Here is a 13,599-nt window from a genome sequence, read left to right as displayed (position 1 = left end):
CCCCACATAGTCCTCCATACAGTATAATGGACATCACATAGTCCTCCATACAGTATAATGGACATCACATAGTCCTCCATACGGAATAATGGCCTCACATAGTCCTCCATACAGTATAATGGCTCCACATAGTCCTCATACAGTATAATGGGCCTCACATAGTCCTCATACAGTATAATGGGCCCCACATAGTGCTCCATACAGTATAATGGCCACACATAGTGCTCCATACAGTATAATGGCCCCACATAGTCCACCATACAGTATAATGGCCCCACATAGTGCTCCATACAGTATAATGGGCCCCACATAGTCCTCCATACAGTATAATGACTCCACATAGTCCTCATACAGTATAATTGGCTCCACATAGTCCTCATACAGTATAATGGGCCCCACATAGTGCTCCATACAGTATAATGGGCCCCACATAGTCCTCCATACAGTATAATGGCCCCACATAGTCCTCCATACAGTATAATGGGCCCCACATAGTCCTCCATACAGTATAATGGACATCACATAGTCCTTCATACAGAATAATGGCCTCACATAGTCCTCCATACAGTATAATGGCTCCGCATAGTCCTCATACAGTATAATGGGCCTCACATAGTCCTCATACAGTATAATGGGCCCCACATAGTGCTCCATACAGTATAATGGACATCACATAGTCCTCCATGCAGTATAATGGACATCACATAGTCCTCCATACAGTATAATAGACATCACATAGTCCTCCATACAGTATAATGGCCACACATCACATGCAAATTAGCCTGGAAATGCATTGGGGGCATCTCATACTCAGTGGATTGACACCCCCCCCAATGTACTACCAAGCTAATTTGCATGTGGCTTCAAAGCTTGATTTCTCAGCACTGGCACATTTCATTATTACAAGACTGATAATAACATTCCCTTTAAAGCAGAGATGTCAAACTCAAACACACAGAGGGCCAAAATAAAATAACTTGGACAAAGTCACCGGCCAACCAGTATACAGAATAATGGGCTCCACATAGTCCTCCATACAGAATAATGGCCCCACATAGTCCTCCATACAGAATAATGGCCCCACATAGTCCTCCATACAGAATAATGGCCCCACATAGTCCTCCATACAGTATAATGGCCCCACATAGTCCTCCATACAGTATAATGGGCCCCACATAGTCCTCCATACAGTATAATGGTCCCCACATAGTCCTCCATACAGAATAATGGCCCCACATAGTCCATCATACAGTATAATGGGCCCCACATAGTCTTCCATACAGTATAATGGGCCTCACATAGTCCTACATACAGTATAATGGGCCCCACATAGTCCTCCATACAGTATAATGGGCCCCACATAGTGCTCCATACAGTATAATGGACATCACATAGTCCTCATACAGTATAATGGGCCCCACATAGTCCTCATACAGTATAATGGGCCCCACATAGTGCTCCATACAGTATAATGGCCTCACATAGTGCTCCATACAGAATAATGGCCCCACATAGTCCTCCATACAGTATAATGGGCTTTACATAGTCCTCATACAGTATAATGGGCCTCACATAGTCCTCATACAGTATAATGGGCCCCACATAGTGCTCCATACAGTATAATGGGCCCCACATAGTCCTCCATACAGTATAATGGACATCACATAGTCCTCCATACAGTATAATGGACATCACATAGTCCTCCATACGGAATAATGGCCTCACATAGTCCTTCATACAGTATAATGGCTCCACATAGTCCTCATACAGTATAATGGGCCTCACATAGTCCTCATACAGTATAATGGGCCCCACATAGTGCTCCATACAGTATAATGGCCACACATAGTGCTCCATACAGTATAATGGCCCCACATAGTCCACCATACAGTATAATGGCCCCACATAGTGCTCCATACAGTATAATGGGCCCCACATAGTCCTCCATACAGTATAATGACTCCACATAGTCCTCATACAGTATAATTGGCTCCACATAGTCCTCATACAGTATAATGGGCCCCACATAGTGCTCCATACAGTATAATGGGCCCCACATAGTCCTCCATACAGTATAATGGCCCCACATAGTCCTCCATACAGTATAATGGGCCCCACATAGTCCTCCATACAGTATAATGGACATCACATAGTCCTTCATACAGAATAATGGCCTCACATAGTCTTCCATACAGTATAATGGCTCCACATAGTCCTCATACAGTATAATGGGCCCCACATAGTGCTCCATACAGTATAATGGACATCACATAGTCCTCCATGCAGTATAATGGACATCACATAGTCCTCCATACAGTATAATGGCCACACATAGTGCTCCATACAGTATAATGGCCCCACATAGTCCACCATACAGTATAATGGCCCCACATAGTGCTCCATACAGTATAATGGGCCCCACATAGTCCTCCCTACAGTATAATGACTCCACATAGTCCTCATACAGTATAATGGGCCCCACAAAGTGCTCCATACAGTATAATGGCTCCACATAGTCCTCATACAGTATAATGGGCCCCACATAGTGCTCCATACAGTTTAATGGGCCCCACATAGTCCTCCATACAGTATAATGGCCCCACATAGTCCTCCATACAGTATAATGGGCCCCACATAGTCCTCCATACAGTATAATGGACATCACATAGTCCTTCATACAGAATAATGGCCTCACATAGTCCTCCATACAGTATAATGGCTCCACATAGTCCTCATACAGTATAATGGGCCTCACATAGTCCTCATACAGTATAATGGGCCCCACATAGTGCTCCATACAGTATAATGGACATCACATAGTCCTCCATGCAGTATAATGGACATCACATAGTCCTCCATACAGTATAATAGACATCACATAGTCCTCCATACAGTATAATGGGCACCACATAGCCCTCCATACAGAATAATGACCCCACATAGTCCTCCACAGTATAATGGGCCCCACATAGTCCTCCATATAGAATAATGACCCCACATAGTCCTCCACAGTATAATGGGCCCCACATAGTCCTCCATATAGAATAATGGCCCCACATAGTCCTCCATACAGTATAATGGGCCCCACATAGTCTTCCATACAGTATAATGGGCCCCACATAGTCCTACATACAGTATAATGGCCCCACATAGTCCTCCATACAGTATAATGGGCCCCACATAGTCCTCCATACAGTATAGTGGACATCACATAGTCCTCCATACAGTATAATGGCCCCACATAGTCCTCCATACAGTATAATGGGCCTCACATAGTCCTACATACAGTATAATGGGCCCCACATAGTCCTCCATACAGTATAATGGGCCCCACATAGTCCTCCATACAGTATAATGGGCCCCACATAGTCCTCCATACAGTATAATGGCCACACATAGTCCTCCATACAGTATAATGGACCTCACATAGTCCTCATACAGTATAATGGGCCCCACATAGTCCTCATACAGTATAATGGGCCCCGCATAGTGCCCCATACAGTATAATGGCCTCACATAGTGCTCCATACAGTATAATGGGCCCCACATAGTGCTCCATACAGTATAATGGCCTCACATAGTCCTCCATACAGAATAATGGGCCCCACATAGTCCTCCATACAGTATAATGGCCCCACATAGTCCTCCATACAGTATAATGGGCCCCACATAGTCCTCCATACAGTATAATGGGCCCCATATAGTCCTCCATACAGAATAATGGCCCCACATAGTCCATCATACAGTATAATGGGCACCACATAGTCTTCCATACAGTATAATGGGCCCCACATAGTGCTCCATACAGTATAATGGACATCACATAGTCCTCCATACAGTATAATGGCCCCACATAGTCCTCCATACAGTATAATGGGCCTCACATAGTCCTACATACAGTATAATGGGCCCCACATAGTGCTCCATACAGTATAATGGCCTCACATAGTGCTCCATACAGAATAATGGCCCCACATAGTCCTCCATACAGTATAATGGGCTTCACATAGTCCTCATACAGTATAATGGGCCTCACATAGTCCTCATACAGTATAATGGGCCCCACATAGTGCTATATACAGTATAGTGGGCCCCACATAGTCCTCCATACAGTATAATGGACATCACATAGTCCTCCATACAGTATAATGGACATCACATAGTCCTCCATACGGAATAATGGCCTCACATAGTCCTCCATACAGTATAATGGCTCCACATAGTCCTCATACAGTATAATGGGCCTCACATAGTCCTCATACAGTATAATGGGCCCCACATAGTGCTCCATACAGTATAATGGCCACACATAGTGCTCCATACAGAATAATGGCCCCACATAGTCCACCATACAGTATAATGGCCCCACATAGTCCACCATACAGTATAATGGCCCCACATAGTGCTCCATACAGTATAATGGGCCCCACATAGTCCTCCATACAGTATAATGGCTCCACATAGTCCTCATACAGTATAATGGGCCCCACAAAGTGCTCCATACAGTATAATGGGCCCCACATAGTGCTCCATACAGTATAATGGTCCCACATAGTCCTCCATACAGTATAATGGTCCCACATAGTCCTCCATACAGAATAATGGCCCCACATAGTCCTCCATACAGTATAATGGCCCCACATAGTCCTCCATACAGTATAATGGCCCCACATAGTCCTCCATACAGTATAATGGGCCCCACATAGTCCTCCATACAGTATAATGCACCTACATAGTCCTCCATACAGTATAATGGGCCTCACATAGTCCTCCATACAGTATAATGGCCTCACATAGTCCTCCATACAGTATAATGGGCCTCACATAGTCCTCCATACAGTATAATGGGCCCACATAGTCCTCCATACAGCATAATGGGCCCCACATAGTCCTCCATACAGAATAATGGGCCCCACATAGTCCTACATACAGTATAATGGGCCCCACATAGTCCTCCATGCAGAATAATGGGCCCCACATAGTCCTACATACAGTATAATGGGCTCCACATAGTCCTCCATACAGTATAATGGGCCCCACATAGTCCTCCATACAGTATAATGCACCCACATAGTCCTCCATACAGTATAATGGGCCTCACATAGTCCTCCATACAGTATAATGGCCCCACATAGTCCTCCATACAGTATAATGGGCCTCACATAGTCTTCCATACAGTATAATGGGCCCACATAGTCCTCCATACAGTATAATGGGGCCCACATAGTCCTCCATACAGTATAATGGGCCCCACATAGTCCTCCATACAGTATAATGGGCCCCACATAGTCCTCCATGCAGAATAATGGGCCCCACATAGTCCTACATACAGTATAATGGGCCCCACATAGTCCTCCATACAGTATAATGGGCCCCACATAGTCCTCCATGCAGAATAATGGGCCCCACATAGTCCTACATACAGTATAATGGGCCCCACATAGTCCTACATACAGTATAATGGGCCCCACATAGTCCTCCATACAGTATAATGGGCCTCACATAGTCCTCCATACAGTATAATGGGCCTCACATAGGGTTGGCGGTTCACACCGGCCAGAGTGTGACATGTATGCTTTAAAGGAAAGGGGGGAAACAGAGGATTATAGAAGAGGATCCTGGGACTCGAGGCTGTAAAGAATAAATGGTGACGGCGGCTGCCGCAATCTAGAGGTTCATTAAGTACAACTAAAAAGTATTAATGACTTTGAACACATTACTGGAGATGAGGAAAACTTTTTTAAATTCACTTTGGGGTAGTGATTTGTCTTGTTTGAGCAACCAGAAGTCCCATTTAGAGGAGGCACTAATGACATTTGTAGTTAGCAGCTTTGTTTGTTGGCGTTCTCTCGCCATTTTCGCTCAGCTTTGACAATGTGGGTGGCAGTGATGTGAGTGGCAGTGATGTGGGTGGCAGTGATGTGGGTGGCAGTGATGTGGGTGGCAGTGATGTGGGTGGCAGTGATGTGAGTGGCAGTGATGTGGGTGGCAGTGATGTGGGTGGCAGTAATGTGGGTGGCAGTGATGTGGGTGGCAGTGATGTGAGTGGCAGTGATGTGGGTGGCAGTGATGTGGGTGGCAGTGATGTGGGTGGCAGTAATGTGGGTGGCAGTGATGTGGGTGGCAGTGATGTGGGTGGCAGTGATGTGGGTGGCAGTGATGTGGGTGGCAGTGATGTGAGTGGCAGTGATGTGGGTGGCAGTGATGTGAGTGGCAGTGATGTGGGTGGCAGTAATGTGGGTGGCAGTGATGTGGGTGGCAGTGATGTGGGTGGCAGTAATGTGGGTGGCAGTGATGTGAGTGGCAGTGATGTGGGTGGCAGTGATGTGGGTGGCAGTGATGTGGGTGGCAGTAATGTGGGTGGCAGTGATGTGGGTGGCAGTGATGTGAGTGGCAGTAATGTGGGTGGCAGTGATGTGGGTGGCAGTGATGTGGGATATTGTGGTGTGGGATATTGTGGTGTGACAACCGCTGCTCACTGAATAAATAAGTGGCACCGTTTGCTAGGCAACAAGTCTTACTCCAGCAGGGACTGGAGTTGGATTTGCGGCGAGATGTACGCCACTCGTCTGACGCCTCTTCATGAATCGGGAGCAGCCCATCTCCTCACCAAGACCGGCAGGAACAACTTATATATATGCGGGTGACCCAGTGACCACATATAGTGCTCCATAGTCTAAAAAGTGACCAACTTTGTAACATTCTGTCAACAAGGTAGAGCAGCTCCGGAGCACAAACTGCTGAAAAAAGCGAGAAGAGAACTTTCTTGAACTTGCAGAGTTAAATCTTCCAAATACACGATCTGACCAAGAAATAGGACTGTTTTTTTTTTTTTGCTTCTTTGTAAGAAGCTGCTGGTTCGGCTGTAATGGACGGGCTGGCGCGGGTTCAGGAATCAGTCGTCAGCAATTCACAGATACAAAACTCTCCGCTCCTTTTGTTGCCGGCCAGGAGAACACGGCTGCCATTTAAGCCGTCGGCTTCTTCTCTTTGTTCCTTACATTGGAGGAATTGCTCAGAAGAAAGCTACAAATAAAGCTGGTGCCCGGGTCGTGTGCAGGAAGTAACGGGACGAACGCTTCATTTCCTAAAGTGTTTTGTCAGTGATATCTCATTTAGAGGAGCGGCGGCTTCAGGATCGTTTTCCCTGCGAGGAGCCAGATGTGGATGTGGAAGTGGAAGAAGTTCTTAAAGGGAAGCTTCATCCAACCAAAACTTCAGCTTCACGTTGTGGCTGCCCGTTAGGGGGAACTTCACATGCCCTAATAAGTATTTTTGTAGGTGACATATTGGCCAGATGTCACCTAGGTGTGTTCAAGTCTTCACCCTGACTCTATACAGCCGGTGACCACTCTGGTCACCCACCAACCTGCACCTGCTGGGAGCACAGACTACAAACCTCTGGCCCATCTCCATGCTTGTTCTTTAGTGCTAGGAATTGAATGGATAATTATATGGCATCTTAAACATATTAGTAAATTTGTGCATAAATCAGCAGTCAATGCAAATTATGTAAAGTTGAAAGATGTTTTATTAGGAAAAAGTGGCATCGTCCTCACCTTCCAGCATCATATATGTTATCTCACTCCTGGTCAAGTGGATCCTGAGAGCCTCTGGTTTAGATGAGCAGTTCTAGAGGAACATGGACAGGCAGTACTGGTGCAGCAGGTCTGCTCAGTCAGGGTGAACTGGTGTCAAAGAAGTAACAGGCTGCAGAGGAAATGCCAAAATGGTGTAGCAAACTGGATCAGTGATGACTGACATAGCAGAGGTGGAACAGCATTGACTGACGTAGCATAGCTGCAACAGCAATGACTGACATAGCAGAGGTAGAACAGCAATGACTGTTGTAGCAGAGCTGGAACAGCAATGACTGTTGTAGCAGAGCTGGAACAGCAATGACTGATGTAGCAGAGCTGGAACATCAGTGGCCAATGTAGCAGAGCTGGAACATGCCAAACTGGTATAGCAAACTGGATCGGTGATGACCGAAGTAGCAGTGCTGGAACACCAGTGACCGAAGTAGAAGTGCTGGAACACCAGTGACTGGCGTAGCAGAGCCGGAACACCAGTGACTGGCGTAGCAGAGCCGGAACACCAGTGACTGGCGTAGCAGAGCCGGAACACCAGTGACTGGCGTAGCAGAGCCGGAACACCAGTGACTGGCGTAGCAGAGCCGGAACACCAGTGACTGGCGTAGCAGAGCCGGAACACGAGTGACTGGCGTAGCAGAGCCGGAACACCAGTGATTGGCGTAGCAGAGCCGGAACACCAGTGACTGGCGTAGCAGAGCCGGAACACCAGTGACTGGCGTAGCAGAGCCGGAACACCAGTGACTGGCGTAGCAGAGCCGGAACACCAGTGACTGGCGTAGCAGAGCCGGAACACCAGTGACTGGCGTAGCAGAGCCGGAACACCAGTGACTGGCGTAGCAGAGCCGGAACACGAGTGACTGGCGTAGCAGAGCCGGAACACGAGTGACTGGCGTAGCAGAGCCGGAACACGAGTGACTGGCGTAGCAGAGCCGGAACACGAGTGACTGGCGTAGCAGAGCCGGAACACGAGTGATTGGCGTAGCAGAGCCGGAACACGAGTGACCGGCGTAGCAGAGCCGGAACACGAGTGACCGGCGTAGCAGAGCCGGAACACGAGTGACCGGCGTAGCAGAGCCGGAACACGAGTGACCGGCGTAGCAGAGCCGGAACACGAGTGACCGGCGTAGCAGAGCCAGCACAGGAGTGACTGGCGTAGCAGAGCCGGAACACGAGTGACCGGCGTAGCAGAGCCGGAACACGAGTGACCGGCGTAGCAGAGCCGGAACACGAGTGACCGGCGTAGCAGAGCCGGAACACGAGTGACCGGCGTAGCAGAGCCGGAACACGAGTGACCGGCGTAGCAGAGCCGGAACACGAGTGACCGGCGTAGCAGAGCCGGAACACCAGTGACCGGCGTAGCAGAGCCGGAACACCAGTGACCGGCGTAGCAGAGCTGGAACACCAGTGACCGGCGTAGCAGAGCCGGAACACCAGTGACCGGCGTAGCAGAGCCGGAACACCAGTGACCGGCGTAGCAGAGCCGGAACACCAGTGACCGGCGTAGCAGAGCCGGAACACCAGTGACTGGCGTAGCAGAGCCGGAACACCAGTGACTGGCGTAGCAGAGCCGGAACACCAGTGACTGGCGTAGCAGAGCCGGAACACCAGTGACTGGCGTAGCAGAGCCGGAACACCAGTGACTGGCGTAGCAGAGCCGGAACACCAGTGACCGGCGTAGCAGAGCTATAATTGGAGTAGCAGATTTTTTAGCAGTGATGGCTGACGTAGATGAGCTGGCCCAATGATGTCCAGAATAGCAGTGCTGGAACAATTAATATATCAGTGTTGTAGCGATATTTCTAACACTGTATACTGGCAGGATGAAGCAGAAGGAGAACATATCTGGCGCTGGAACCACGACAGGTGAGAAACACTATAATCTTTTTAACCCCTTTGGTCATGGAGTCATGTATGGGTCAGGAAATGAGCCTTACTCGTACATGGCGGATGCTAGCTGCTTTGTACATCCAGCACCTTCCTCTATCAGCAGCAATTGGAACAAGCACTGATCACTTCTGTTTAACCTCTTAAATACAATTGCTGTTTCATCTCTTACATTTTTAAATTGACCTAAAATTAGATAATGGCCTCTACACCTCCTTTGTGCAGGTGCGGTTTTGCACCAAAATTTGCAACATTTTCTGCCGTAAAGTCGTATAAATCTGTCTCGGGGTACACCGCACTCACTTTTTCAACTTTTGGCAAAGATTGCTTGAGTTTTTGCGCAATTTGCCAGTTTTTGTGTCTCAGTTTACACCAAACAATTGGCGTAAACTACTGAATGGGTGACTGGCGAAGCGCAGGGATGCGGATTCTTGGTGGGGTGGTTCAGTCCAAGTGATGACACCTTCGCTTGATCGCTTTCTGTTTTCTTTTACCGTTTCCTTTCGTTGTTGTCCTGCAGGAAAAAGAGAAACTTTACGTGGAGCTGAAACACATCCTGGCGCGGCAGCCAGGACCAGAAGCCGCCGAGCAGCTACAGATCTACCAACAGACTCTGCGGGAAAAGACCAAGCAGCTCAAGGTGAGGAACCTCGTGTACTGCCTCCTCCAGAACGTCCTCATATCACGTGACATGGAAACTGTCAAGATCTGAGGTTGTGGGTTGTAATAATCACCTAGGCAGGTTAACAATGCAACTATTTTTTATGGCCAAAATACAATGCCCCCAGTCCACAAGATCCCACCCTGGGGCCGATAGTTTCACTGCCCCCTTACTCGTACCAGGCGATACCCACTGTCTCCCAACTTTTGGTTGGCCCACAGCTTTTGTATCTCCCCCTGCTATAGTCTGCAGTCACAGCCTATGTTTCTCCAGACGACTGATGCCACGACCATAGCACATGTATCCAGCTCCAGCCAGCAACAACAGTCCTTACGATAGTTCCTGAAATCCTGACGACAGCCCGACCGTAGAACGTGCATCCAGCTCCAGCCAGCAACAATAAGATCAATGAAACCAGTGGTCCATGCTGGAAAAAGTTTGCATCCCTTAGAGCCGTAGAGCTCTATGTTCATCGGTCCTATAGTCTTTAGTCCGTGGCCAGCTCCTCATAGAAACTTTTATCAGTGAGTCAGGTTCACTCCCAGGAGTTATCTCCAGGTGATAGGAATAGGGGTTCCTCTGGTCAGGACCCCCACTTATAGCTATAGAAGAGCAAGCAGAACCTCCTGACTGCATTTCAGCAAGAGCTGAGCGCTGACCTGCCACAATAGCTGGACCACCTCATTATCAGAGGCTCTATCAACAGTAAAGGGGTCAATTAATTAGTAACTTTGCAAAAAAACAAACTTTACCATTTTGCATCGAGCTTATGCATCACCAAATTATACTCCAATCACCTCCAGAGCTGAATTCACAGTTCTTTTTCACGTCTATCTATAATGTGTAAATATGTATGATGCAGTCTGGTGCAATGCATTGTGGGAGAGTGACGTAAAGTCATGAATTACACGAGTCTATAATGTAAAGACTGGAATAAATAATATCGCAGCACAGCGCGGTCCATACAGGGGGCAGCAGTGAGAATTAGGCCCCGTGGACATCACCAGCAGACCTGATGGGAAGGAGAGCACTTCATATCATGTCAGTGCGGTCTGTCAGGTGTCGGCTGTATGCATCATGGTTTCCGATGCGATAATGTGAACAGGACATTAACCGGTTGCAGCAGAGTTTTGAATGCAGCTCTGGATGTGACTGGAGTATATGCATTATGGTTTTAAGTTGTATTTGGTTCCTTGTCTGCTTCTCTGTATACTCTATCTGTGTCTTCTGGGTTTCGTTCCAGGCTCTGTCATCAGAACTGAACATGTACGAGTCCCAGAGCCAGGAATACAAGTACGAGATCGAGAGACTGGCCACCGAGCTGCAGAACGTGAAGAAGAAGTATCTGCTGCAGAAGCGGAAAGAGCAGCAGGCCAGGTACGAGGCGCAGCCGCCGCCCAGGATTCCGGGAAATGCAGCCGTGACACCTCCAGCCTGGATCTGTACGCTGCCAAAATTCACTGAAAATGACCCTGCCTGGTCACTAAGAGGTTAAAGATGTGCTGCGGGGACTTACAAGTTTCCTTCTCCTAACCGAGGGCTTTAATGACCCGAGCACTCAGCAGCCGCACGAGCACTCAGCAGCCGCACGAGCACTCAGCAGCCGCACGAGCACTCAGCAGCCGCACGAGCACTCAGCAGCCGCACGAGACAGGATCGGCATTTAGCAGCTTAGGATTTCATTTTGTCATTTTTTATTTTATTTTTTTCCACGACTCTCGTATTTTCGAGTCTGAGAAGGACAAAGCGGCCGAAATTGCCGACATCTCTGCACAATACGAGGGTCTCTGTTTCTTCCTGCGAGGGAACATCTCTCAAAAAACATTAGTGCTGTTCCCGCACAAAGGCAGCAGATGTTGCTCGACTGCCTGCGAGGTTTCTCCTGTGCGGCTATGAAGGATCTGCTCATACTAATAGCTTCACTGTCATGGGCTGAGAATAAGTGCAGAAAACTGGGTGAAATCTCCTGCAGATTAACCCTGTCGTGGCCTGCACTAGGATGAGCGATGCCCCGAAATGTCAGGTTCTTGGACCTCATCTGTCAGGGAGAAGTTGGGTTAATATATCGGCATTTTCACCATATTTACAAATGTCGGCATGATGACTGCTGGTGGTGAGATGACAGGTCATGCCTTTACCCCTTTCTTTTTTCTCTTGCTCTTCATTAAATCCCTTCCTCCTTGTCAAATGTTTTCTCTTTTTCCTTTCCTTGCCCCTTTTTTTTGTATTGCCTCTTTTCTCTCTTTTGTCCTTATTTTTTTCCCTTCTACCTTCCTTTTTTAATTCTTACCTTCTTTACCCCATCTTCCTTCTCTTGCCTTCTCTTTTTTCTCATGCGCCTTCTTACCTTACCTTCTTTCCTCCTCTGACTCTTCTTTCTTCCCTATTCCCTTTTATTCCTTTTTTTCCCTTATTCTGTCCCTTATTTCTTCCGTTCCACCTCCTTCTTTTTTTTTATTCTTTCCTTGTCCCTTCTTCTTTTCCTTCTTCCCTTTACTTGCCCCTCCTTTTCTCTCTTGTCCCTTCTTCCCTTGCCCTTTCTTTAATCTCTTTCCCGTTCTTTCTTTCCCTGCCCCTTCTTTCCCTGCCCCTTCTTTCCCTGCCCCTTCTTTCCCTGCCCCTTCTTTCTTTGCCCCTTCTTTCTTTGCCCCTTCTTTCCTTGCCCCTTCTTTCCTTGCCCCTTCTTTCCTTGCCCCTTCTTTCCTTGCCCCTTCTTTCCTTGCCCCTTCTTTCCTTTCTTGCCCCTTCTCTTCACCCTTGCCCCTTTTTACTCTCTTGCCCCTTTTTTCCTCTCTTGCCCCTTCTTTCCTCTCTTGCCCCTTCTTTTCTCCCATGCCCCCTTCTTTCCTCTCATGCCCCCTTCTTTTCTCCCATGCCCCCTTCTTTCCTCTCTTGCCCCCTTCTTTCCTCTTGCCCCCTTCTTTTCTCTCTTGCCCCCTTCTTTTCTCTCTTGCCCCCTCTTTTCTCCCTTGCCTTTCTTTTCTCCCATGCCCCCTTCTTTTCTCCCATGCCCCCTTCTTTCCTCTCATGCCCCCTTCTTTTCTCCCATGCCCCCTTCTTTTCTCCCATGCCCCCTTCTTTCCTCTCTTGCCCCCTTCTTTCCTCTTGCCCCCTTCTTTCCTCTCTTGCCCCCTTCTTTCCTCTCTTGCCCCCTTCTTTTCTCCCTTGCCCCCTTCTTTCCTCTTGCCCCCTTCTTTTCTCTCTTGCCCCCTTCTTTTCTCTCTTGCCCCCTCTTTTCTCCCTTGCCTTTCTTTTCTCCCATGCCCCCTTCTTTTCTCCCATGCCCCCTTCTTTCCTCTCTTGCCCCCTTCTTTTCTCCCATGCCCCCTTCTTTTCTCCCATGCCCCCTTCTTTCCTCTCTTGCCCCCTTCTTTCCTCTTGCCCCCTTCTTTTCTCCCATGCCCCCTTCTTTTCTCTCTTGCCCCCTCTTTTCTCCCTTGCCTTTCTTTTCTCCCTTGC

General features: G+C 48.2%; 1 protein-coding gene across 2 annotated transcripts in view; it reads left to right on the top strand.

Moving 5' to 3' along the window:
* The window catches only part of CFAP58 (cilia and flagella associated protein 58), a 74,791-nt gene that overhangs the window by 58,577 nt on the left and 2,615 nt on the right, over positions 1-13,599 (top strand). For both annotated transcript variants that reach the window (XM_073684760.1, XM_073684761.1), the window contains exons 16-17: positions 10,000-10,119; positions 11,384-11,517. In XM_073684760.1, coding sequence (XP_073540861.1) covers positions 10,000-10,119; positions 11,384-11,517 — 254 coding nt within the window. The remainder of the gene's footprint in view (positions 1-9,999; positions 10,120-11,383; positions 11,518-13,599) is intronic.

This window comes from Phyllobates terribilis, unplaced genomic scaffold (assembly GCF_046119375.1).
Source record: "Phyllobates terribilis strain yellow unplaced genomic scaffold, ASM4611937v1 Scaffold_5__5_contigs__length_657084704, whole genome shotgun sequence".
NCBI classification, from domain to species: domain Eukaryota; kingdom Metazoa; phylum Chordata; class Amphibia; order Anura; family Dendrobatidae; genus Phyllobates; species Phyllobates terribilis.
The sequence above is the reverse complement of the archived record's forward strand: the minus strand, read 5'-3'. Positions and strand labels throughout refer to the sequence as shown.